Raw genomic sequence first — 27,297 nt, forward strand, 5'->3', positions numbered from 1 at the left:
CCATAGCTGGAGCCGCCGTAGCCTCCTCTGGCAACTATCTGGTACATCTCACCAGGGTGACAATGCAGTTAGGTGGCTCTGGTGGAAGAGGAGGGAGGGAAGGGCCCATTTCCCCCCTCGGTGTTGCTGCAGGGCCTGAGTTTCTGGCCATCCTGTGATCTCTCTGTTGTTTGGTTGTTTCATGTTTTATACTGGGTTTTCGGGTCCTTTTCAGTCTGTGTGAAAAGTGGAAGAATCAAAGTGTGTGGAATGAGTGAGCTATACTGGTCTGGGCTGTCACTAATCCGCTCTAGCTGCAAGCCTGCTCTCTTCTTGAGGGGACACATATGAGTGAATGTTACTAGATAAACATCAACACTTTCTTTATTCTTTATCTTGAGAGATAAAGTGTTTGCATGGCACAACTGCCGTCATTCCTTCATTAATTTATTGCTGGACCCCCAGGCCTACGAAGAACTTTAACAGTGAATGACAGCCTGCGATAACATTTGAGTCAGGAGAAAGACATGAATCCACATGAATAAGAACAGAATGAAATGGGTATCATAGTTGCCTGGCTATATTGTAGCCATTCCTCTCAGAGTGGGGGTTGTGTATCAATGTATTCTCTGATAATGAGGTTAGTTAGCACTGAGCCCTGGCCTCTGGTGGTGATATTGTTGTGGGTCTGAAAGAGTATCAGGTGGCTGGTTCGGGAATGAGGGGCAGAGCTGGAGCACTGGTGGGCTCTATTCATCAGAGCACCCCCTCTAATCTATCTACCCCCAGATCAGATCAGCGCTCTCTCCTCGCAAAGCTCCCCCCACTCTCCCTCTCTACCCCCCCCCCCTTTAATAATTTGTTTTGTGTCATTTATAGTCTCCCCATCAGCAGGAGATAGCCATGGAGGATACAATGACCTTAAGGCGTATGAAAGGGCAGCTCAAGGGACTAGGTCCATTCAGTGTCAATTGTACTTTTGCCTGCATGTTGAGATAGTTATTGTGAAGGACCCACTGAGGCTGGCTGCATTTGTCTGTCCAGCCAGTCTATGCATTGATGCAGTGAGGCATCTTATCTATCTTATCCCCTTTACAAGTGAACATGTAGTTTGTCCATTGGCATGCCAATAGGCAATGCTGTGCAAAACCTTCAAGGGGTGGTTGGAGTGTGTGGGTAGACATGTCATGATGCCATCTCTATGGTCCTCCCTAATAGGCCTCAGGCAATGTTCTCCCTGTGACCAAATAAGGCACAGCAGAGGAGGAGCCCAACGTTCACATTAGTATGTAAACTACAGACCTGGGTTCAAATGCATGTGTATTTCAGTATCTGGTATTACAAATACTTTTTCTGTGTATTTGAGTATTTTCAAATGCACAGCCCAAAACAAGTACTTTTATTTGAGTATTTGAGTGGTTATTTGTAAAAAATAAAAAAAATAAAAAAGTTCTGCCAAATAGTTTTTGACAGCATTTTCAAATACTTATTTCAAATTATATTTTTAAATACCTGGTTTAAATGCATGGAAGTGTATTTGAGTCTTGTGTATTTTTGTATTTCAAATACTTCCAAGTGTATTTTCAAATACATTAAAATATTCAACTACTTGTCGTTCCCCCAAAAAATATCTGAATACTTACTTTGAATGTATGTGACATTAATTGGGATATTTGAAATAGTATTTTAAACCAGGTCTCGTAAACTACTAGGGTACTAAATTACGTAGCGTTGTTAGAAACAGGAGATGAAGGTTAACCATAATCAACCCATTTGCCATTTTCTATGGCCATGTCTCTCTCTCTCTCTCTCTCTCTCTCTCTGTCTCTCTCTCTCTCTCTCTCTCTCTCTCTCTCTCTCTCTCTCTCTCTCTCTTTGTCCCTGTCTCTGTCTCCAGTCAATTAGAACTGGCTTCTCCTAAAATGAATCAATCTTCTCCTCTCTCCTCACTTTGGAATTTTTATTGTATCTCCATGCTCAATGCAGAAATATAGGGAATTAAGAAACTGTATTCTGGAGACCTGCCAAGTTGTTCTTGTAGTTCTTGTCAGCTGCACCTATCCTCCACATGGTAATATGATTTTAGAGCGAGAAAGAAAAGTGTGACCTCACTTGGAGAAGGAATGGAGTTTACGGGACATGTTTTATTTATATATTATCCTCTCTGTTTTTAGAGTTTAGAGCATAATTTTACCTCTACACGTGCTTTAGTTAACATCATTTATCAGTCGATGCTAAAACAAGCCATATTCTTGTAATCGAATTACCTTTATCTATATTAAAGAAATATATGGATGGGTACATGGTTAGAACGACTTCATGATCTCTAGAACTAAACATGTTTGTGGTTGGTGAGACATGGAAGTTCCCCACATCATTCTGGAAGGATGTTTGTATGTTGTACTATAGGCCTATATAGAAAAATGCATTAAGCAGTGGAGGCTGCTGAGGGGAGGATGGCTCATAATAATGGCTGGAACGGAGCAGATTGAATGGCATCAAACCATGTGTTTGATGTATTTGATACCATTCCAATCCTTCCACTCCAGCCATTACCACGACCCGTCCTCTCCAATTAAGGTGCCGCCAACCTCCTGTGATTCAAAGTGACTCCATGTTTGTAGTTTCTTATGTTGTTTTATTATGTTATTCTAAAGTTAACATCTATCAATCTATTACAGACAGTATCCTGTGTACAGTCAGTGATAAAACAGACATTGGAGGTAAAACTGTTACAGTGCTAAAAGTAACAACACTGTCTCGGAAACTAAAATATATACTCTTACTTACTAATATATACAGTTACAGTAAAATAAATAATCATTACAAAAACATCAGACTTTAGAAATACATAAACGCAAATAACAAATTTGTACAAAACTTTGGATTTAAAGACCATAACAAAAAATGTTGAACGTCAGCAAATTGTCTACACAGACAGACAAACAAACAAACAAACAAACAAACAAACAAACAAACAAACAAAACATGAACTCAAATATAAATGCAGAAAAGCACAGCTTGTATCGAAAATGGTTGCTCAGTAGTTTATCATAGTCAAAATGTCATCTCATGTGAAACATGATTGTGTCATTCTGGGGCTTTCATTTATACAGCATAGTGGCAGTCAATGTATGAGGCATTTTAAGTCTATGGATGTCTATGGAAGATGAACATGGTGAGAGCTACACATGCCTGACAGGAAAATACATAGTTTACTATCAACCATCAACCTTTCCTATTTCCCAAGAGCTTCTGGAACCAACAAAACTATTGCTGAAGTTCTTTGCTCCTTATGGAATTCATAACTCTTGATTCGAGGTTCAGTAGTCTCATTTTTGTTCTGCAAAGGTGTGAATATTATGTTGTATTTGATCTCACATATAACATAAGTGATATAGGTTTCATATTTGTCCAAACAATCAGTAGCTCATCTAAGCTTACGCTCTACATAACTTTTAGTCCAGTTGGACCAGTGAATACATGGTTCCCCAACCGAAACACAGACTAGTAAACAATACTTATCAAAATATGTCTATTTGGTTAACATTCATGTACATGTCTATCCAGTCTGTATGCAAAATGAATTAGTAGAAAACTTCACATTTTTGTTCAACCTACATCTAAACGCTGTCTTTCATAGAAAGAAGAATAACTAACATACAGTACATACATACATACACTATATATACAAAAGTATGTGGACACCCCTTCAAATTAGTGGATTTGGCTATTGCAGCCACAGCCGTTGCCGACAGGTGTATAAAATCGAGCACAGACAAACCATAGACAAACATTGGTAGAATGGCCTTACTGAAGAGCTCAATGACTTTGAATGTGGCACGGTCATAGGATGCAACCTTTCCAACAAGTCAGTTCATCACATTTCTGCCCAGCTAGAGCTGCCCCAGTCAACTGTAAGCGCTGTTATTGTGAAATGGGAACGTCTAGGAGCAACAACAGTTCAGCCAAGAAGTGGGAGGCCACAAGCTCACAGAATGGGACGGCCCAGTGCTGAAGCATGTAACGTGTAACAATCAACCCTCCCCTAACACGGACAACGCTGGGCCAATTGAGCGCCGCCCTATTGGCCTCCTGGTCACAGCTGGTTGTGACACAACCTGGGATCAAACCCCAGGCTGTAGTGACACCACAACATTGTGATGCAGTGCCTTAGACCGCTGCGCCACTCGGGAGGCCCCTATATATATTTTTTTGAATATACTTCAATGGGTCTTACACTTCAAAATCAAATAGCTAAATGTATGACCTTCTTAAAACAATTCCATATAGTTTAGTAGAACCCATTTCCCCCGGCTTACACTGTTTGGTGCCAAAAATAAGGGCTTAAGTAAAAAAGAATATCAAATGTTTCCTGATATTTCTGATTTCTCTCAGATATAGGAGAGACACTTCAAAACAATCCTCCTTTTGATATTTTTGGGGGACTGTCTGTTGTTCCATGTAGTGAATCTGTTATTCAATGCGTTTGTATGGGCTAATAGCAGTAAGGTCAAAAATACATTTTCATCAAATATTTTTTTAATATATTTTTTTGATACTTCAAGGGGTCTTAAAATTCTAAATCAAATAGCTAAATTATCCTTGGTACGACCTTCTTAAAACAATTACATATATCCCCCGGTTTAGACAGGGCTTGGACTCTAAAGGGTTAATGCCCATGATTTTGTAATGAGATGTTTGACGAGCAGGTGTCCACATACTTTTTGGTCATGTAGTGTACATACATACATACATACATACATACATACATACATACATACATACATACATACATACATACATACATACATACATACATACATTCATTCATACATACATACATACATACATACATACATACATACATACATACATACATACATACATACATACATACATACATACATACATGTATAATTAGCAGCATACAAAGGGGAAGTCTTGATAGTTTCAGTGATGCTGCAGTTTGTAAGGTTGGAGGAGAAAGAAAACAGATGTAGGATCATAATTTGAACCAGTTTGTGAATTATTATGTGGATTATAATTAATGGACATTTTTGTAGTTGGTTGATACATTTTTCGTATGGGAAAATCTCATTTCAAAGTGGAAATTACAAACTTCCGAAGCCTTTTTAAACCTTAAATACACCACAAGTTTTAAATGTCCTGTATTGCAGGAAGGTTCTCCTGAAACAGGGTGATCAAATTAAGATCCTACATCTATAAGCCAGGAATCGGAATCAGATACACAGGTTTTGGTCATCGTTTTACAGCAACTACAGCTGGGTTACCACGTGACATCAGATTGCTGTTCATAACATACTGTACAAAGTATACTCTGAGAAGCATTTCAGATTACAGTTAGTAAAAGCTTACAGATAGGAAACAGTAAGATTGTATACATGCGTTCATGGGCATAATGAAAATAGAATTATACTAGTGGGCATGTCTCTTTCACATACTTTCATTTTCAAACACTAAATAGCATGGGTTTGTCTGCACCGGGACACGTGATGATACACATACCGTGTTCTGCTGAACGGTTACTAACACTGATAAAAACGAGTAGAACAAGCTTTATTCTCTTCAACTAGACACAAGTGCTGAACTTTCAAACTCACTTTAGACTCTCTGACCACCTCATCCTCCACCAGCTGAAAGTCATTTGTCTTTGGGCTAAACTTTGTTTTTATCATCTAACGTTCTATGGCCAAACCTCTTGGCAACTTTCTTCAAAGAGCTTGCAGTTGTAGCAGGGTTCCTGACGAGACATTGATAGAAGATTGTGTAGGGATAAACATAAATTATTTTCAAACCTGTTTGATTTGGTTGATTTGTGCTCATGTGCTTTTTGAGATCAGAATAATCCTACTTCATACCACAGATTTAAAAAAGACAGAGGATTTGAGAATACATGAACACAGAAATGTAAAAACTACATTCACTTAGGTGCAAGTGCATTCTAATCCCAACATTAGTAACATGTTAACACTATATTTATCATAAAACAGTTGAAAAGTTAGTTACCACTTACATACTGCAAATGTTGAGTAGAATGTGTACTTTTGAGTGCACTATGGTCATACAAAGTTGTGAACACAGCTCAGAAATGCTGTTCTTTTTTTGTAGATATATAAAACTCATAAGCAATTAATACAAAATGAGTACCATGAAGGTGGAGAGCAGAGTGCCACTTAATATTTAGAAAAATAGATTGTATGGTGTCCTAAAGGTTTAGACAGTGCTGTTCTGCTCTACATGAAGGAGTCAACACAGAGTATACAGACTTTTCACCAACATGGTGCTTGTCAACAGTACAGTTTATATAGCCATATACAACCTACAGTTTTCTTTTGTTGTGTCAGGAAGGAAACCAAGGCCTTGAAACACCATTCTGGAAGTCACTGAAAGTCACTCCTTGGCTACTCTTAGTTGACTGTAATGGTCTCCTCTTTTGCCTCTATCGTTGAGATGGTGGTCATCAACATCATCATCAACATAACCATGTTGATTTTCTGAATGGAGCCTCCATGAGTCCACCTCTGTATTCTACAACTACCGCAGCATTCTAAGAGCGGTTGACACCACAGCATCACATGACAGGCAGCCATCTTGGTTGCCTATTAGGTGACTGTACTGTAGCTGAATCCACAGACAAGTCAACTAATGCTTGATCAAAGTCCAATCAAAGCCTCTCAAGTTCTCTGAGCCTGGCTCGTACAGTAGCTTCTTCTTTTATACGTTGAAGTATTAAAAAAAACATTTGGTGAGGTGCAGAAAGAGCAGTCCCAAAGGCCCTATCTATTTGCAGGTGTGAACATCGTAGACTCGAACACACTCTTGGCAGCTGACGTAGCAGCACCAGTGGAAGATGCAGTGGCACTTCTCCTTCCGTTTCTCCGTCCGGGTGTTGTGTCCCCGGCCGCAGCACAGCAGGTCGCAGCCGTCGATGCCGTGTGATGTCAGGTTACAGGCACGGTCGCGTGTCCCGAAAGAGCCTGTCTCTGGGTTGGGCTCGCAGAAGTTGGGCGAGCTCTCGTAGTAGACCAGGTCTCGCTCCGTGGGTGGTTTGAAGAAGGTGAACTTGGGTCTCAAAGTCTCCACCCAGCCGCGGGACTCCTTGTGCTTCTCCACCACCATCTCTGATGCGCTGTCATACTTGTCCTTCATGTAGTCTCCGATAACTCTGAAGTCAGGCTGGGACCACCAGCACGTCTTCACCTCACAGCTGCCTGACAAGCCATGGCACTTACACTTCAGGAACATGTTGTCGTTCAGAGACTGAGGGAGAGACAGACGGGACAACACGGGGGTGCAATTAGTTTAACGAATGTCAAAGTAACACCATATTACTAAGTCTTAATAACACTTGGTGATCTTTATGAATGTTTAATCCATAAGGCTGATATTATCAGTGATTCAGAGAGAAGACGTCTCACCGTTCGTCCCGCCTCGTTGTTTTGGCGGTTCATGGCGGAGCGCGCATCGGGCCGGTTCTCACGGGCGTCTGCAAACTCCCGGGACACCATGCTGCCAAAATCCACATCCTCGCTGCATCCGCCCCACTTCCAGCCCTCTCCAGGTGGGCCCTTGTGGCGTGTGTCACAACCACAGATGGTGGCTGAGCCCTCGGCGCAGGACCGCGTCACCGCGAACGCCACCCCCGCTGAGGCAATGGCATGAACAAATGCTGACTCCCGCGTGGCTGTAAAGAGAAGGAGGGGGAGAGGTAGATGTCAGATTGATATATTTATCCTAGAGGGATGGGTGCATTTTTACAGATGTGAACAACCACATACGTTTTTAAAGTTCCAATGCAGACGTTTTTATTTCAATTTCAGATCATTTCTGGGTAACAATTAAGTACCTTACTGTGATAAATCGAATTGCTTCTTAGCAAAGAGCAATTTCTCAAGCATGAATGAGGTCCCGTGTGGCTCAGTTGGTAGAGCATGGTGTTTGCAACACCAGGGTTGTGGGTTCGATTCCCACGGGGGACCAGTATGGAGAAAAATGAATGAATGAATGTATGCATTCACTACTGTAAGTCGCTCTGGATAAGAGCGTCTGCTAAATGACTAAAATGTCAAATGTATATGGTTACAGGTCTATACATCTAAAACCATGGCAGAGAATGATTGATTTTTGTTACCAATAACTTTGCTGGAATGTACCCATAAATGTATCTCAACAAGTACATAGGAATGCAGGTCAGTGTTTGCGGAATGATGATGTTGACACCTGCTACTGTTCTGTCCTGTATAATACTGTAAATGTCACACATCAACCCTTCCAAAGAAAACATGTCATAGACATCTGGAATGAATGACAATGTTGACTGTGTGTGTATGTGCGTGTGTGTACATGCGTGTGTGTATGTGTGTGCGTGTGTGTGTGTGTTTGTGTGTGGGAGAGAGGGAGAGATGGAGGGAGAGAGCAAGGGATAGAGGGAAGGAGGCCTCTGTCTATCTGGCATAGTTTACTGATGACTAATCAAGATCAGGAACTTCCAGGGAGATGAGAGGAAGAGACAGGCCTGACAGGGCTATAATTAACAGACTCAATTAAGCTTTTGAAAGGTTAGGAAATGGCCTCACTATAAGACTCTAGGCTGAGACACAACAGGGAGAGATAAAGAGAGAAGAGACAGGGAGATGAGAAAGAGTGAGAGAGAGAGAGAGAGAGAGAGAGAGAGAGAGAGAGAGAGAGAGAGTTTCAGGGATGTGTCTTACATGTCAATTTTTCACAGAGGTCTTGTTGACGTTCCACTGTCCCTGCTTTTTACAGGATCCCTTATGACAGGGAGGATTCGTTGGATATATGTACTTAGGTCTTGTATGGTCTTGCACAATGACAACAACAGAGAGAGACAGATAGGGTGAGAGGGTCTGAGAGTGGAGAGAGAGAGAGAGAGTGCAACAGGGAGGAGAGAAATAGAAAGACGGGGTAGGGAATAAGAGAGAAAGAGTGAGAGAGTTGGAAAAGAGAGGGAGAAAGAGGGAGGGAGTGGGGAGAGAGAGAGCTCCTCCCAGGCTGCAGGTTTCAACCAGTTTGAGGAATAAGGGGCATTAAAAGCAATGATACAGCAGAGGTTTACTGGCATCCATCACACCCTCCCTTAGCAGGACTGTATTCCCTTAGCAGGACTGTATTCCCTTAGCAGGACTGTACTCCCTTAGCAGGACTGTATTCCCTTAGCAGGACTGTATTCCCTTAGCAGGACTGTATTCCCTTAGCAGGACTGTATTCCCTTAGCAGGACTGTATTCCCTTAGCAGGACTGTATTCCCTTAGCAGGACTGTACTCCCTTAGCAGGACTGTACCAAGTTGAACCCCATCAGAAAATGTCTTCCTTTCTTTGAAACATACAGATAGAATTTGACTAATGTCAGCTCTTTTCATTTTGACTGTATTCTTATTCCATGTCCCTGAAGTAGTCACTAGGTGGTGGTTGGTAGTCGGAGGTGTGAATGGTCTAAAGCTTGAGAGGGCGCCTCTTCTACTTCAATTTAAAACCGCTGAGTCTTCCACTTTTATTATCAGGATGCCAATAAACCGTGGGTCAAACCCTTACGGCTAACTGACAATGATTCTGCAGAGCAAATAAAGGGGAAGGGAGAAATGGAGGGATGATGGAAAATAAGATTATCTGGGGACAAGATGAGAAAAACATTGGTGGTGGTTACCACTAGTTACCAAAAACAAAAAGTCAAAATTGGCTATATCGTAAATATTCATGAAAACAAAAACAAGGTTAGCAGTGTGGTTAAGGTTAGGGTTAGCTTTAAAATCAAATTTTAAGAAGATACATTTAAGAAATAGGTGGGGTTTATGACTGTGATAACTAGTGATGACTGTGGGTGGTGGCTGGGACAGACCAGGGCTTACCTGGGAAAAGAATGTGTCGGGGGGTGCCTAGTCTAAGTGGACTGATTGTTTGTGACATCGCCCCCCCCCACCACCCTACTTTGCCGGACCCTGGCATGGCAAGTGGTCCCTACGACCTGCTGGGGGGCTGAATCCCCTATTGTGTTGCCACTGTCACACTGCGTTAGCCCCACAATGGCCCCAGATATTTTATATGAAATCTGCCCTTGCCAGTGATTAGTGGGGACCAAGTTAAGTCATAGCAACAGAGAACTATGCGTTGTCCAGACCCCGCATGTCGGCAGACTGGGAAATCCCTATTCAAATGGTTTAATAAAACAATCTAAAGGGCGTGTGAATGGGGAAAAGCGCTTTCTCTCCCGGCTTAATCTCATGGCTGCGGAGATATTGTGCTTCGAACAGCGCCCAGTGGGGAGCGGAGCTAAGGTCCCCCATCAACTCCATTTACCATACCCCTTCTTTCTTTCTTAGCTAGAGTTAATGATATACCGGTGCACTAACCTCACCTCCCCCAGCATGGAGAAACATGCACTTTATGAAAAGCAGGGTCCTCTTAGCACATCCTAAATTCTAACACTTTCTCATCCTGAGGTCAGGGGTCGTAACCTGAATTCCGTGTATGGCCTTTTCCCTGTTTGGTTTAGTTTAGGCATTAAGCACCAAGGAGAAATGCATACAGTGCATATAGAATATACCTAGATTATAGAAGTAGATGCACTGCCTTTATGTATATCTTCCATGTATTTTCCATCTAAGACACTTATCAGGGTTATTGTGGATATGTCAGTCCCTAAAGCAAGTACAAACATCCTGATTTCCCAAGCCTTGTGGCTATGGTTGTCCAGTTGCACATTATTCTCAATAGTATTGCAGTACAATAAAGTCAAACTGAGAAGCTGTGATACCACATGAACAACTACTGCAGCTGAACTATAATTCACTATCGGGACAATGCCACAGACTATTGATCAAACTCAATGTAAGCACACGTGTCCCTATCATATCCACTTCTACATAATAGAGACCTATTGTATCAGAGACACTTACATTTCCTTTTTACCCATTTAATCCACTGGGGTGACTAACAGTGCATGTTTATATCTGTGAAACAGAGCTTTGTGTCTGTGTCTGTCCAGTCCACTCTCATTGGCATTCCCTGTTCTAAGCATTTCTATGACTCACACTAGGCTAGGGCTTGGCTGCAGCCATGCTGCAATGTCCTATACTCCTCCTACTCTGCCAAGTGTGCCGAGCAAGCTCCCCAAAGCACACACTGTCCAAGTCCGACACACACACACACATTTGTTTTACTATCCTTGTGGGGACCAAACAATTGATACCCATTCAAAATCCTATTTTTCATAACCCGTAACCCTTAACTTAGCCTAACCTTTACCCCAAACCCCTAACCCTAACTCCTAACCCTAACACCTAACCCTAATTCTAACCCTAATCCTAATTGTAGCCCTAACGCTAAACTTAACACCTAAGCCTAAAATAGCCTTTTCCTTGTGGGGACTGGCAAAATGTCCCCACAATGTCCAAATGTTCCATGATTTACTATCCTTGTGAGGACTTCTCACACACTGAGAACACCTGCACAGTCTGCCTTCCCTTTCATCACAGGCAGATTCCAGCGGTGCATGTTTTGACACTGGTTAATGTAAATTAATGAGTGCTGACGCAGACATAGCCTGGAGGTATGCTAGACACTGTAAGAGGGGCAGGGCAGGAGAGACAGAGACAGAGACAGAGACAGAGACAGAGACAGAGACAGAGAGCACGAGAGCGAGCGAGAGAGAGAGAGAGACAGAGACAGAGAGAGCGAGCGAGAGAGAGAGAGCATAAGAGATAGAGATAGAGACAGAGACAGAGAGAAAGCGAGAGCGAGACAGAGACAGAGACACAGAGAGAGAGAGAGCGCGAGAGTGAGCGAGAGAGAGAGCGAGCGCGAGAGCGAGCACGAGAGCGAGACAGAGACAGAGACAGAGAGAGAGAGAGAGAAATAGCGAGCGAGAGAAAAAAGATAGAGACAGAGAGAAAGATACAGAGAGAGAGAGCGCGAGAGTGAGCGAGAGAGAGAGCGAGCACGAGAGCGAGAGCGAGACAGACAGAGAGAGAGAGAGAAATAGCGAGCAAGAGAAAAAGACAGAGACAGAGAGAAAGCGCGAGAGTGAGCGAGAGAGAGAGAGAGTGAGCAAGAGAGAGAGACAGAGACAGAGACAGAAACAGAGACAGAGACAGAGACAGAAGGCAAGAGACAGAGAGAGAGAGAGACAGAAACAGAGAGAGAGAGCAAGACAGAGAGAGAGAATGAGAGACAGAGACAGAGACAGAGACAGAGAGAGATATCAGGAGGATCACTGGCTGCCCATATTCTCTGTCATGCTTATCGGATATGGACGGTTCAACATGTATTCAAGTAAACAAATCATGGAAAAATCTTGTAGATGCAAAAACTTTGTAGATGTAAATACTACGTAGAAAGCTTGCATAACACAACATCTGCATGATACTGTTTGTTTGATGTGTACTGAATAAAAAGAGAGATAGTGTGAGTGAGAGGGTATGATCAGTACAATGGGTTGTTGCCAGAACCTGCAACAAAATGTTTCAAAATCCAAACTTGTTTTCCACTTAATGTTTCAAGGCATTCTATAACCTGTGTGCATATTTAAATAACTTTATCCTCTGTCAAGTCCATTATATATCACACATATTTTCCTTCATTCATCCTTTTCCTACCTAGTGATGGCGTATACAGTAGGTTAGGTATCTGAAGGAACAAACTTGAGCCCTGATCTTTACTCATCTTTGCTTGTTAGATGTTCAGGGAGACGTCTGCCAATGAGCTGGTTAGGACAAGGTATTGGCAATAGTAGGCTAACTACTGTAACAGATAGGTGGCAAAGCTTTTGAGGCCTACTGTTCCTTTCAGCTTTTCTCCCACTAAAAAGGCCTGAGGAGGAAACAAACACACATCCATCTGCACGGCTGACAAACAGAACAGACACTGGCCGTGCCGGGGGACAATGGCCCAGAATCCACAGACAAATACAAGCATCAATCAAAGCAAATGAAATGAGAAACTTCTCCCCTATCAAAAGGCCCTGAGCCCCCGCCAGTCACTCTCCCCGGACCCTGACAAAGACACTTAATCCAACCACTTTGACCTCTCACGTTATTAAGGGCTTCACTGACCTTAATCCAATCAAAATGATTTACTAAAGCCCCCCCCAGCCCAAAGCCCAAGAGTAGCCTGGCCTGGCCGCCTGCCTCCCCGCCTCCCCTTTCCACCCAGTGGCCCTGCAATTTAGACAAGGAGGGAGAGAAGCCATGGGGAGATGTGGAGGTATTTACACCACAATGGGGCCAGGGACTGTGAACCCCTATCATTACCCACCTACTTGAGCTCAAGCCTTCTCTATCAATGGAACAACTGGCTCAAGAGTTTATTAAAAGCAATTGCCCCAACTAACCCCACCTCCCACTATAGTAAACATCAGTCTTTTCCAGACCCAGTTGACAGGTTTAGACCCCCTCCCTATTTTTCCTCCTTCCCCCTCTCCTTTCCATCACCCCTCCATGCTCCTCTCACCTCATCTCTCTATCCCTGACTACTGGCAACAATCCTGGGGTCACGGTGCAAACATGTGGAGACAGAAAAAAACACTAGCTTCACGATATCACAGCTGAATGATACAACTACAAAAATGTTTTTGCAAAATATGGGTTATTCGTTGTTTAACTTCATATCAAATAGAATTTTGAATTTAACGTAAGTTATTTGTCTTTATCCTTATTTTACACTCCTCACATTGAAGGGGGGGGGGGCTTAAAGGGGATTCCCTTCTAGAGAAAATCCCAACAAAAGACAACGTTCTCCACCCAAAGTGTATACACACATCATTTCATCTGTTTACACTGCTCATAGCTGAAGGACTCTCTCAAGTCTATTTGAACAAGGATTTTAAGTGCATATGATACATACACACACACACACACACACATACACACACACACACACACACACACACACACACACACACACACACACACACACACACACACACACACACACACACACTGACTGAGGCAGAATGGAGTAAAAACGTTTGTTGCTTGTTTAACTACATGATAACAACAACTAACAACATAATGCTCTTAAACTCTCTGAATATCAACACAGGTAGCAGCCTTGAGTAAAGTGAGTGATATAGTTTCAGTTGAGAGGGTTAGGTATCGTTTGTCATTTGACATGCCAAGCATAACCAACATTGACAGACAAGGAAATTATTATAGTACCCTAGTATTCTTCCAAGAACATGGGAACAGGTAGCTATGGGGAAAACACTCACTTCAGGTATTCAAGTCATGCAGTTCATGCAATTTGGTTGCTACCTGTACTGTACAGCACAAAGAAAGTTATTTCCAATGTAGCCAAGTCCCTCAACAATTCAACTGGTTTTAGACATGATTCTCACAGTTAAGTGTTATTAAATGTAGATTGTAGGCCTGTCACCCACAGCCTTCCTGTTCTGGAGAGGAGTAGCCAACTCAGTGGGAAAAATACCACTGGGCAAGGCTGCGCTGTTTTATTACAGTGCCTTTTCTTCTCAAGATATGTTGTTACATTTTTCAAGCACTGGTCCAAAGATGGCTAGCTTGCACTGTTTTATGAGTGTAACCTGTGTTGTCTTTTAGGGGTATTATGGTATGTTACCTTTGTCAAGCACTGGTCCAAAGATGGCCTTGTCGTTGATGGTGGTACAGTTCCAGCGGCGGCCTCTGAATTGGTGCTGGCACTCCTGGATGCCGATCTTCACCCCCTCGGCCACACTGGGCATGATCTCCACGTAGTTTCGGCAGAATCGCAGCTGTTTGGGCACCAGGCCAGGGATGGAGCCACACAGGATGGGCTGGGAGCCCAGGGACGAGTACTGGTGGCCCACCGCTAGGGACCTGCATGGGGGAAACAGGAGGCTGGTTAGTGCCATGATATACTGAGTGTGTGTTTCTCTCTTTATCTCTGTTTGCGGGTGTATGCAGTGTGTATGTGCAGTGTGTGTGCGTGTGCGTTTGCACGTGTGTGTGTATCCAGCATGGTCTCATAGACTAGACGTAACATACAAAATGTAAACCCATGGATGGATGGGCGTATAATGTGAAAATCTAGCATCTAGTTCGAATCTCATCATGGACAACTTCAGCATTTTAGCTAATTAGCAACTTTTCAACTACTTACCGTAAATTCCGGACTATAAGCTGCAACTTTTTTCCCAGGCTTTGAACCTCGCGGCTTAAACAATGACGCGGCTAATATATGGATTTTTCCCGCTTTCAATTTTTTTTCTCCAAAAAAACACATTCTGTGACGTACTCAGTTTTTGGCGCATGAAGCTTTCATTAGACCAATGAAATTGCCGAACGGGTTAAGGTCAAACAACTTTTTTGTTTACTGTTTAGATTAAATCGAGCGCTCTCAAACTTCCCATCATTCTGATTACGGTAGTCATTTTGTCACCCTCATCATGGCAAAGACACGGAGAAATGCATATGATGCAGCTTTCAAGTTGAAGGCGATTGATCTGGCTGTTGGAAAAGGAAATAGAGCTGCTGCACGGGAGCTTGGTCTTAATGAGTCGATGATAAGACGTTGGAAACAGCAGCGTGAGGAATTGACTCAAAAAAAGACAACTAAAGCTTACTGCAAATGTTTTATTTTTTGTTACAAGCCGTGTTTCGTTAAAGCCTATTTATTTTTGTTACAAGCCGTGTTTCGTTAAAGCCTATTTATTTTTGTTACAAGCCGTGTTTCGTTAAAGCCTGTGTAAAGTTAATTTGTTTCAATGTACCGGTAGGCACCTGCGGCTTATAGACCTGTGCGGCTTATTTATGTTCAAAATAAAAATAAATAAAAAATTCAGTGGGTGCGCTTAATAGTCCGGAAATTACGGTACTACTTTTTAGCGATTTTGCAACTACTTAGCATGTTAGCTAACCCTAACACTAGCCTTAACCCTTTTAGCTAACCCTTCCCCTAACCCTAACCCTAGCCTTAACCCTTTTAGCTAACCCTTCCCCTAACCCTTCCCCTAGCCTTAACCCTTTTAGCTAACCCTTCCCCTAATCCTAACCCTAGCCTTGACCCTTTTAGCTAACCCTTCCCCTAATCCTAACCCTAGCCTTAACCCTTTTAGCTAACCCTTCCCCTAACCCTAACCTTAACACTTTTAGCTAATCCTTCCCATAACCCTAACTTTAACTCTTTAACCTAATTCCTAAGCTTAACCCTAACCTTAACTCTAACCCCTAGCCAAGCTAACGTTAGTCAGCTAGCCACCTACCTAGAATTCGTTACATATAATACGTTTGGCAAATTCGTAACATATTGTATGTTTCGCAAATTTGTAACATATAATACGAATTGTATTTCGTAACATATCATACGAGATGGGTGATAGACATCCACAAATTAATACATATCATACGAAACTAAACTAAATGGAGTGTTACTGAGTAACGTACAGAATAATATGAAATGCTCTGAGACCAGGTTGGTGTATCAGATGCTACCATTAAGCATCCATGCCTTATCCCTGCATCTATCCCCTCTGTAACCACCTGGCCTTTGTGTGGATTTAAAACAGTCTCAATCCTATACTCCAGAAGTAACAAAGCAGGGCCACGGGGAAAGATGAAAGTCCCCAGTGAACCCCAAGTGGTTCATAGACCTCTAGGTTGAGAACTTTGAAACGGCACCTTGTTATTACAGAGAACCACAACCTTTTTTTTACCCTTGGCTTAGGGTAATGAGAGTGCAAATGTACACTGAGACTTCAGAGGTATGTATTAATTATATATCCATCCGTCCTCATCGTCCCCTCCCTTTGAGGATGGGGATTCTGGGTTGCAACAAGTGCAAACTTGATTGTTCTCTGATTATATCTTTCTCTCTGTGTTTTTGTGTGTGTGTCTCAATTTAGGTATTTACATCGCTCATAACCATTGAACCGTGACAACTAGTCCACTGCTGTGTCATCTCGTGTTATGTCATCCTAGTACTTTTGTAGAAGACTTTTCAAGCAGCATGCTGTAATTGTTTGATCTAAAGAAGGCAGTAAGGCACCAGTCAATCTGGCTCCAGTCAGTTTGTATTTCCACTGTTTTGTACAGTGGCCATGAAATTAGATGAATTTATGGCCGCTATATTCTAACAGCAGCATATAAACTTTATTGTCACCAAGGGGGACATTGTTTAGGACACAGTTCCATTTTCCATACCCCAATATGGCTGCTTAGTTGATATCCTACTGTACCCATGTATTATTACAGTATATTAAGAAGATATACTCAGACCACTCTCATGACACTTCCACATGAAGCTTGTTACATACAGTATGTTTCCTTCCCTCCTCACTCACTGTTTCTCTGCTCTGCTCCTCTCATCCCATCACTCTGTTTTGATTTAGCCACCATGTTCCATTTATTTCCATTCATCCTCTTCCACTGTACTAGAGTGGGTGAGTTGGGGTTAATTCCATTTCAATTACTATCCATCCTTGTCAGCTCAGGTAGATACAGCTCATAGATGTGCTGGGTTTGGACAAACCTCTTTCTATGAATGAGATTGTTATATTAATCAATTCATCATGAATATAAACATATTATGTAACGGCCATAACATAACATTTGATTTAATAGCTGACTTCCTATTGTCATTGGCAAGGCAACTACCGCATAGTAGCAACAAGTGCCTTCTTGGCACTCCATTCAACAGCTCCTTCTGCAGTAACATCAGTCCACACTAAGGCTGCTATTGATGACAGTAATCTGGTGATCCAAGTCTGAGTGATCTGGCCATAATGACAGAGGCTGACAGTGCAGTGTTTGTTTGCATAGCGACCTAATCCAACCTCCAACAGTAGAACAAGGGAATTTTACACTTATCCAAAATAACATGAGGTGGACAAAAAGAAGATCAAGTAGATAGAAGCGATGTCCACCCACTGTTTTGCTGCTCCAACAGTAGCCCTAGAGTGAGAGCAGTGTTTTGCTGCTCCAACAGTAGCCCTAGAGAGAGCAGTGTTTTGCTGCTCCAACAGTAGCCCTAGAGAGAGCAGTGTTTTGCTGCTCCAACAGTAGCCCTAGAGTGAGAGCAGTGTTTTGCTGCTCCAACAGTAGCCCTAGAGTGAGAGCAGTGTTTTGCTGCTCCAACAGTAGCCCTAGAGTGAGAGCAGTGTTTTGCTGCTCCAACAGTAGCCCTAGAGTGAGAGCAGTGTTTTGCTGCTCCAACAGTAGCCCTAGAGTGAGAGCAGTGTTTTGCTGCTCCAACAGTAGCCCTAGAGTGAGAGCAGTGTTTTGCTGCTCCAACAGTAGCCCTAGAGTGAGAGCAGTGTTTTGCTGCTCCAACAGTAGCCCTAGTGAGAGCAGGTGGAAGCAGGCAGGTCTTGTGCAGCTCAATTAGCTCACTAACTGTTGACCTGTGCAACGATGTTTAAGAAGTAATCACTCTGTGATCACAAGAACAAGATAACCACACAGAGACAAAGTTCTACCCCCAGGCACTTCTAAATTACACCCTAATTAAAAAAATATATATGTTTTACCGTATTATCCTACACTGAGAGGTCCTGGTCGTCCCTGAGAAACACACTGACCTTGTGTACCATACGTATGCATCGCAAATCAACAGTCACAAAGATAATATATTGTTTGCTCTAAACAAATGAAGCTCAACTGAACACATCTAGTCCCATGCGTCTGCTTTCACCTCGTCTTTAGCCTACATACCTCAATGGGTTACCTAATAGGTGTAGCCATTTAGTACTTTCCAAAGTACATCCCTGAGCAAATGGCGGAGCAATGTGTCATGCTCACTTTAAAGGGTTTCTCATATTATTTTCTTTGACTCTTAGACATGACTAGACCTCTGGTTAATCATATATGAGAAATACAAAAAGAAAGACAGAGAGAAACAGGTTTTAAAAGTGTCTGTGAGGAAATCACATCCTCATGGCCTGCATTTTGTCTGCGATAAATATGAATGAAAGCAAGCGCATCAGTAAACAAGGAAACTCCTATACAAAATGACCTCTCTTTGGCCCCTTGTCAATCCGCATCCTGAGGTGCTGAGCAGAGCATAGCATAGCACACCTCTTACAACAGAAACCTGAGTCCACCTCACAACGCACCTCAGACACTTGCCCCTAATACACATAACGTGTAGAGTAGAAATGTGAAGACTGAACCATGCCAAGTGGAACCAGCAACACAAGTATAACTCCCTCTGCAAGTGTGAGCAGATAGGATCTTGTCTGGGGGAAGACAGAAGGGGGAAGAAGGGAAAACAAATGGCACAGCTTTTAATTTTGACCTGTAGACGTTCTGTTCTGCCAGGAAGAACTCATGAATGTTTCTGTGGGTGTTGAGTGAGTTTAGCAGGTGTAGGAAAACAAACAAAGGCAGGATTCCAAACTGTTTGACTAGCTAGCTACATTGATACTCTGCTACTGTATGTGGTTTTATTTCACCGTTGTGCTGCACTTATTGCTGTATTGCTTTATGCAGTTCCCCACACCTGTTGATTGTGGTTATATACATTACCAGTCAAAAGTTTTAGAACACCTACTCATTCAAGGGGTTTTCTTTATTTTACTATTTTCTACATTTTAGAATAATAGTGAAGACATCAATACTACGAAATAACACATATGGAATCATGTAGAAACCAAAAAATTGTTAAACAAATCAAAATATATTTTATATTTGAGATTCTTCAAATAGCCACCCTTTGCATTGACGACAGATTTGCACAATCTTGGCATTCTCTCAACCAGCTTCACCTGGAATGATTTTCCAACAGTCTTGAAAGAGTTCCCACATATGCTGAGCACTTGTTGGCTGCTTTTCCTTCACTCTGCAGTCTGAATCATCCCAAACCATCTCAATTTGGTTGAGGTCAGGGGATTGTGGAAGCCAGGTCACCTGATGCAGCACTCCATCACTCTCCTTCTTGGTAAAATAGCTCTTACACAGCCTGGAGGTGTGTTGGGTCATTGTCCTGTTAAAAAACAAATGATAGTCCCACTAAGCCCAAACCAGATGGGCTGACGTGTCGCTGCAGAATGCTGTGGTAGCCATGCTGGTTAAGTGTGCCTTGAATTATAAATAAATTACTGACAGTGTCACCAGCAAAGCACCCCCACACCATCACATCTCCTCATCCATGCTTCACGGTGTGAACCACACATGTGGAGATCATCTGTTCATCTACTCTGTGCCTCACAGTCATAAAGACACGGCGGTTAGAATCAAAAATCAAAAATTTGGACTCAGACCAAAGGACAGATTTCCACTGGTCTAATGTCCATTTCTTGTGTTTTTTTGGCCTAAGCAAGTCTCTTCTTATTATTGGTGTCCTTTAGCAGTGGTTTCTTTGCAGCAATTCGACCATGAAGGCCTGATTCACGCAGTCTCCTCTGAACAGTTGATGTTGAGATGTGTCTGTTCATTGAACTCTATGAAGCATTTATTTTGGCTGCAATTTCTGTGGCTGGTAACTCTAATGAACTTATCCTCTGCAGCAGAGGTAACTCTGGGTCTTCCTTTCCTGACTGACCTTCATGTCTTAAAGTAATGATGGACTGCAGTTTCTTTTTGCTTATTTGAGCTGTTCTTGCCATAATCTGAATTTGGCCCTTTACCAGATAGGGCTATATTCTGTATACCACCTCTACCTTGTCACAACACAACTGATTGGCTCAAACGCAATAAGAAGGAAAGAAATTCTCAAAATTAACTTTTAAGAAGGCACACCTGTTAATTGAAATGCATTCCAGGTGACTACCTCATGAAGCTGGTTGAGAGAATGCCAAGAGTATGCAAAGCTGTCATCAAGGCAAAGGGTGGCTATTTGAAGAATCTCAAATATAAAATATATTTTGATTTGTTACATTTTTTTTGGGTTACGACATATGTGTTATTTCATAGTTTTGATGTCTTCACTATTATTCTACAATGTAGAAAATAGAAAAAATAAAGAAAAACCCTTAGTAGGTGTTCTGAAACTTTTGACCGGTAGCGTACATTTTTAGGTGTGACCTGTTGATTCACATTTCACACTCATGTTTGACCATGTTTGAGCTGGCTAAACCTGGTAGTGAATGGGAGTGTACGCTGTAGAATATATACTGCTCAAAAAAATAAAGGGAACACTTAAACAACACAACGTAACTCCAAGTCAATCACACTTCTGTGAAATCAAACTGTCCACTTAGGAAGCAACACTGATTGACAATAAATTTCACATGCTGTTGTGCAAATGGAATAGACAACAGGTGGAAATTATAGGCAATTAGCAAGACACCCCCAATAAAGGAGTGGTTCTGCAGGTGGTGACCACAGACCACTTCTCAGTTCCTATGCTTCCTGGCTGATGTTTTGGTCACTTTTGAATGCTGGCGGTGCTTTCACTCTAGTGGTAGCATGAGACGGAGTCTACAACCCACACAAGTGGCTCAGGTAGTGCAGCTCATCCAGGATGGCACATCAATGCGAGCTGTGGCAAGAAGGTTTGCTGTGTCTGTCAGCGTAGTGTCCAGAGCATGGAGGCGCTACCAGGAGACAGGCCAGTACATCAGGAGACGTGGAGGAGTCCGTAGGAGGGCAACAACCCAACAGCAGGACCGCTACCTCCGCCTTTGTGCAAGGAGGAGCAGGAGGAGCACTGCCAGAGCCCTGCAAAATGACCTCCAGCAGGCCACAAATGTGCATGTGTCTGCTCAAACGGTCAGAAACAGACTCCATGAGGGTGGTATGAGGGCCCAACGTCCACAGGTGGGGGTTGTGCTTACAGCCCAACACCGTGCAGGACGTTTGGCATTTGCTAGAGAACACCAAGATTGGCATATTCGCCACTGGCGCCCTGTGCTCTTCACAGATGAAAGCAGGTTCACACTGAGCACATGTGACAGACGTGACAGAGTCTGGAGACGCCGTGGAGAACGTTCTGATGTCTGCAACATCCTCCAGCATGACCGGTTTGGCGGTGGGTCAGTCATGGTGTGGGGTGGCATTTCTTTGGGGGGCCGCACAGCCCTCCATGTGCTCGCCAGAGGTAGCCTGACTGCCATTAGGTACCGAGATGAGATCCTCAGACCCCTTGTGAGACCATATGCTGGTGCGGTTGGCCCTGGGTTCCTCCTAATGCAAGACAATGCTAGACCTCATGTGGCTGGAGTGTGTCAGCAGTTCCTGCAAGAGGAAGGCATTGATGCTATGGACTGGCCCGCCCGTTCCCCAGACCTGAATCCAATTGAGCACATCTGGGACATCATGTCTCGCTCCATCCACCAACGCCACGTTGCACCACAGACTGTCGAGGAGTTGGCGGATGCTTTAGTCCAGGTCTGGGAGGAGATCCCTCAGGAGACCATCCGCCACCTCATCAGGAGCATGCCCAGGCGTTGTAGGGAGGTCATACAGGCACGTGGAGGCCACACACACTACTGAGCCTCATTTTTACTTGTTTTAAGGACATTACATCAAAGTTGGATCAGCCTGTAGTGCGGTTTTCCACTTTAATTTTGAGTGTGACTCTAAATCCAGACCTCCATGGGTTGATAAATTGGATTTCCATTGATTATTTTTGTGTGATTTTGTTGTCAGCACATTCAACTATGTAAAGAATTAAGTATTTAATAAGATTATTTCATTCATTCAGATCTAGGATGTGTTATTTTAGTGTTCCCTTTATTTTTTTGAGCAGTGTATGATTTGATCAATACAAGCCAGACAGACAGACAGAGAGATAGACAGAACCTGCCTGGACACATAGTCATAAGTCTCAAGACGTCCCATACAGGCTGAGTGATTCAGGTCACCTCTATGCCTGTAAGGAAGCATGAGGAGAAGAAGCGGCAATGCTTCAACAGAATATGATTCATGGATTTGTTACAGAGGTAGACTATGAAGGACATGGTGTTATTGAGTGCTAAAAAATACATATTTTACATGCTGTACAACTTCATTTCAGATATATGGAGTTTGTGGTCTAAGGTTGAATGCAAACTGTTTGTATTTATTAGTGAATGGTTCCTCCTTGTAATTCATAGATCTAAAGTGAACATATTACAAAAGGTATTTTTATTTCCTCATAGGTAAATAATGCATAATGTGTCTGATATTGCATTCCTTACCACTTGCCACTGAGCAGAAAAAACATTTCCTGTTGGTGATACACAAACTCAAACAAAATCAAGACCATTGAGGAGTCATATAAACCAGACCTGTATCATCTCTATAAACAGTAGCTGCATGTTATCATCAGAAATACACACACAAGAGAAAAGAATAGATATCATGTTTGATTCTAGTCTCAGTCAGTATAGATCATTCCTCCTCTCACTGAAGTGTATCCAGCCTAGGTTTAATGCATATTTCAGCAAGCCCAAGCAGGGTACCGTAGAATTACCACTTTACTCTCGCAGGCCCCGGGGCTTTGGAGCCGACTTTGACATCAAGAGAGCATGTTTGGGAAAAGGAATGTGCGGCAAGCTTTCACCTCCAGATATTTATCTTTTAAGGTGGTGTGGGGTGGGTGTGTGGCGGGTGCAGTCAGGCTGAGCCATGACAGGTCAGGGAGTTAGACAGACATGAACCTTCTTGGTTGAGATCCACATCCTCCACCAATCCTCCACCATGATCCGCCTGCCACTGTACAGTATACACTCTTAGAATAAAGGGTTCCAAAAGGGTTCTTTGGCTGTCCCCATAGGAGGTAGAACCCCTTTGGTTCCATGTAGAACCCTCCATGGAAAGGGTTCTACATTGAACCTAAAAGGGTTCTACCTGGAACCAAAAAGGGTTCTTCAAAGGGTTCTCCTATGGTGACAGCCAAAAAAACCTTTTGGGTTCTAGATAGCACCTTTTTTTCTAAGAGTGTAGTTAAAGGTGAAATACCTCTGGTGGCCATTCCAATTCCAAGCGGCATTCAGGCACCAGCTTCCACTAACATACCTCCACAAAGCTACTTTTCATCATAATATTATCTGTCAGTTATTGGATGGTTGACAGGTTATTTGCTAAAGTAAAGTCACATTTGGTGAGAGGATCTAAAAAATGCCTATTGTTCAACAGCATGGTGTTCAAATTGGATTGAATTATAGTACCATGAAACACACGTTTCTATTTTAGCTTCTTATCTCACTCTTTAGTGAGGTATCTAGTTTCCATGAAGCCAGAATCAATCAAAACTCGATATTACGTAAAGTATGCAGAGTTCAATGGTGACTTCACTTCAGCTCCTTATAGCCTGGTGCTGCAGCTCCAGCTGAGCTTTGTTTGTATTGGTAGGGGTGATACAATAAACCCAGAGAGACCTCAATGGCGTCATTGGACACGCTCGCCTCTGTTTTGCTTCCGTCGTTGCACTCTTGCCCAGACTGAATCAGTGCTCTGACCCACCCGCCAATAGCAAATCATAAACACACAAGTTGATGACAGAGGCTGGTTACTGTGACCAAATGGAAGCCTGCCTGCCATCCTCTTTGTCAGTCATCATGACTGGATCTGGTGTTTTGATACAATCTTGGCCCCACAAAAAATAAACAAAAAAGAAAGCTCCTTTATGATCCAAAAAGAGAGGGTGAATGATTGTGTACTGTGGGCTGTACCTCAAGAACATACTGTTTTGCATTGACATAAGTTATAACTCTGTCACTTTGATTCTGGAACCCATCTGGTGGAACTTGGGGACCAACCCTCTGTCAGCATTGTAGTAGACCAGTGTTTCCCAAACCTCTCCTTGAGTAGCCCTAGCCACTCCCACTTAATTGAGCTACGGTATTCTACTAGGCCACCTTGATTCAACCGATCAAGGGCTTGATGATTAGCACTAGTTGAATCGGGTACTAGTACTGGTATAGATCAAATAGGGGAACGGCTAGCGGGGGTACTGAAAGAGATGTTTGGGAACCACAGAAGTAGACCATAGCCTTTAGGTTTCTCCCCTCAGAATGAACCCATCCTGATCCTGACCAGTCTCTCAGCCCTAGGTCTCAGAGCAGGAGTGCTGATTTAGGACTAGAGCCCACCACTGTTTATGTTGGATATCTGTCCAGCTGAGCGTGTAATTAGATTAATAGGAGACCTATTAGCTGAATTAAGTGCAGGGACACAGCCTCTTTAATACTTCATGGGGAAACATTGATTTGAGGAAGGATGCAGTGTGTGATTGGTGAAATATAAATCTGTAGTGAATTTCTTGGGGCTGAGGATCTCTGATCTAGGACTGTGTCTATACTGTAGCATCCCCTGTCCTCCGGCTATAATGCCTCTGGGCTGCAGCAACTGACAAATGTCTCCCCTCTCAAGGGAAGAGGAGTTAGTTGTTCAAAAGAGGGTTCCACTAGCCTTTCTACGAAATCCATCCTAAAGATGAATAAATGGAATTCACATTCATCCAATTTTCTATCCTTTTTCAACCCACTGTCACCAATGAATTCCTCTCCAATTGCACTCTTCCATCATTGTTTCTGTCTCAGTTTGATCAGCTGACTCAACCAGTTCACCCAGTGTTGTTGGCTCAAATCCCACTCTTTTCTTGCATCTATTTTTGTTGTTGTTTTTTCAACACAGATCAATGAATGATCAATTGAAGCTCCTCTAATGACCTAAGGCAGTCCTACTTACATTATAAATGTCACCTTCAATCAAGATACTTTTATAGCATGCAATAAGCCTACTCAATAACTCAGAAAACAGTCAGTATTTTGTGATGAGATGACACCAGCCATCTCTTACCTTTCAAATAAGACATTCGGTCAATTATGGATTATTTTCAATCAAAATGCAATTCCAGTTGAAAACCTTACATCCTCATTTCCATTTGTCTGTGAATGGACCATTGGGTCTAATTCCTTTTTCAACTGACCCCCAACTCAAGGCCTACAGCCATCCCTCATTCTCCTTAGGCGGCCTTAACACATGCGAAAAATAATTTGACTGTTTGGGAAATGATCAACACCAGTCCTTTAAGAAGACTAATGAAACACGAATAAATAACAATTGCGTATGGGTACCACCAAACAACATATGTTAGGCTGTAGTTTATGAAGCATCATTGAAAGCTCATTTCAATGATGAAGCCAGGATAATCAGTGTCTGAGGCTATACAAATAATTGTAGTATAGGGTTACACCACTCCATTGGATGACTTAACTGATTGGCCAATTTCAATTAAATACTGAGCTTTGGGAAATAATCAGTATTCTCAATCGTGAAATTCGTGTATTCAATAAAATCTATATTATACATATCGAATAAAACATTGAGATTATTAGGTCATTTAAATGTTGCGTTTAAACTTTGATTAAAATAATAACTCAAGGAAAGTAACCTGAACGTGTTTTGTTGAATGACGATTCCACATTATTTGTATTATTTATTATTATTATTGTTGTTGAATATTAGTATCATGAAACTAATAACCTTTCCGTTTCGCACCGCCCCTCTCATAAACGCATGTAATATTCAACAATAATAATAATAATATTAATAAATAATAATAATAATTTGAAATCATCATTCAACAAAACACGTTCAGCTTACTTTCCTTTGCGTTATTATTTGAATCAATATCTATCATCAGCGATCTCTTATCAAGTAGAATGCAGCATGACCTCTTTTTAGGGTAGTCAAAGCAAACTGAAACTAGTTTACACAAAAATCTCTTTGAATTTTATTTTGCATAACCAGTAGGGGTAAGTAGGCTATTATTGTTTCCACACTGAATGCGTTTTTAAATCAATAGCTTCAGTGACTCACGTGCTGTTTTTTTCTTCATACAATTTCACTTGACTAGCTCTATAACCCATCTTCACGATTCTGTCTCTGCTGGTTAACGTCGATATCCACTGTCCGCTGACAGGGTCAATTAGACCGGTATGATAGCCCAGGCTACAACTTAATTGCCGGGGCGCCCAGCATCGGAAACCACATGCTGATATTATTCTTTCAAACAAACGAACTGAAAGCAAAAATAAACGAACAAGTATATTGATGAAATAATAGGTCGCTATAATTTTTCCGAACATGTTGCGGTTAAAAGTAGAGTGAAGATAAAACTTACCACCAGATAGGATAACTTGGTATGGCATGCGTAAACCCACAAAGAAACAGGAAACATCCAAGGTATATCATCCTTAAAAAAGTTTCGCAAAACATCTTCACCACATACACGCGCGTTCATACGCGCGCACTCCGTTTTTCAATTAGAAAAAAACCCCAAAACAATCTGTGCTGCTGACCAATATTTCTCACCTTGTCCTAAAAATAATGATAGGCTAGAGAAACAATCTTTTGCGACTAGTCATGGCAGAAGGGAGCCAAATATAAAAAGTTAAAAGCAGCTTGCTTTTAGGACCC

At 42.3% G+C, this 27,297-nt stretch overlaps 1 protein-coding gene across 1 annotated transcript; it reads right to left on the minus strand.

The window, feature by feature from the left end:
- Window positions 1-5,454: 5,454 nt before the first annotated feature.
- wnt3a (wingless-type MMTV integration site family, member 3A) lies at window positions 5,455-27,297 on the minus strand. The gene is made up of 4 exons (XM_029705254.1): window positions 27,002-27,297; window positions 14,594-14,832; window positions 7,422-7,687; window positions 5,455-7,263 (listed from the first exon to the last, which is right to left on the minus strand). Exons 1-4 carry the CDS (start codon window positions 27,094-27,096, stop codon window positions 6,784-6,786), a joined length of 1,080 nt encoding a protein of 359 aa, XP_029561114.1. The 5' UTR covers window positions 27,097-27,297; the 3' UTR covers window positions 5,455-6,783.

Source organism: Salmo trutta, chromosome 21, assembly GCF_901001165.1.
Source record: "Salmo trutta chromosome 21, fSalTru1.1, whole genome shotgun sequence".
NCBI lineage: Eukaryota > Metazoa > Chordata > Actinopteri > Salmoniformes > Salmonidae > Salmo > Salmo trutta.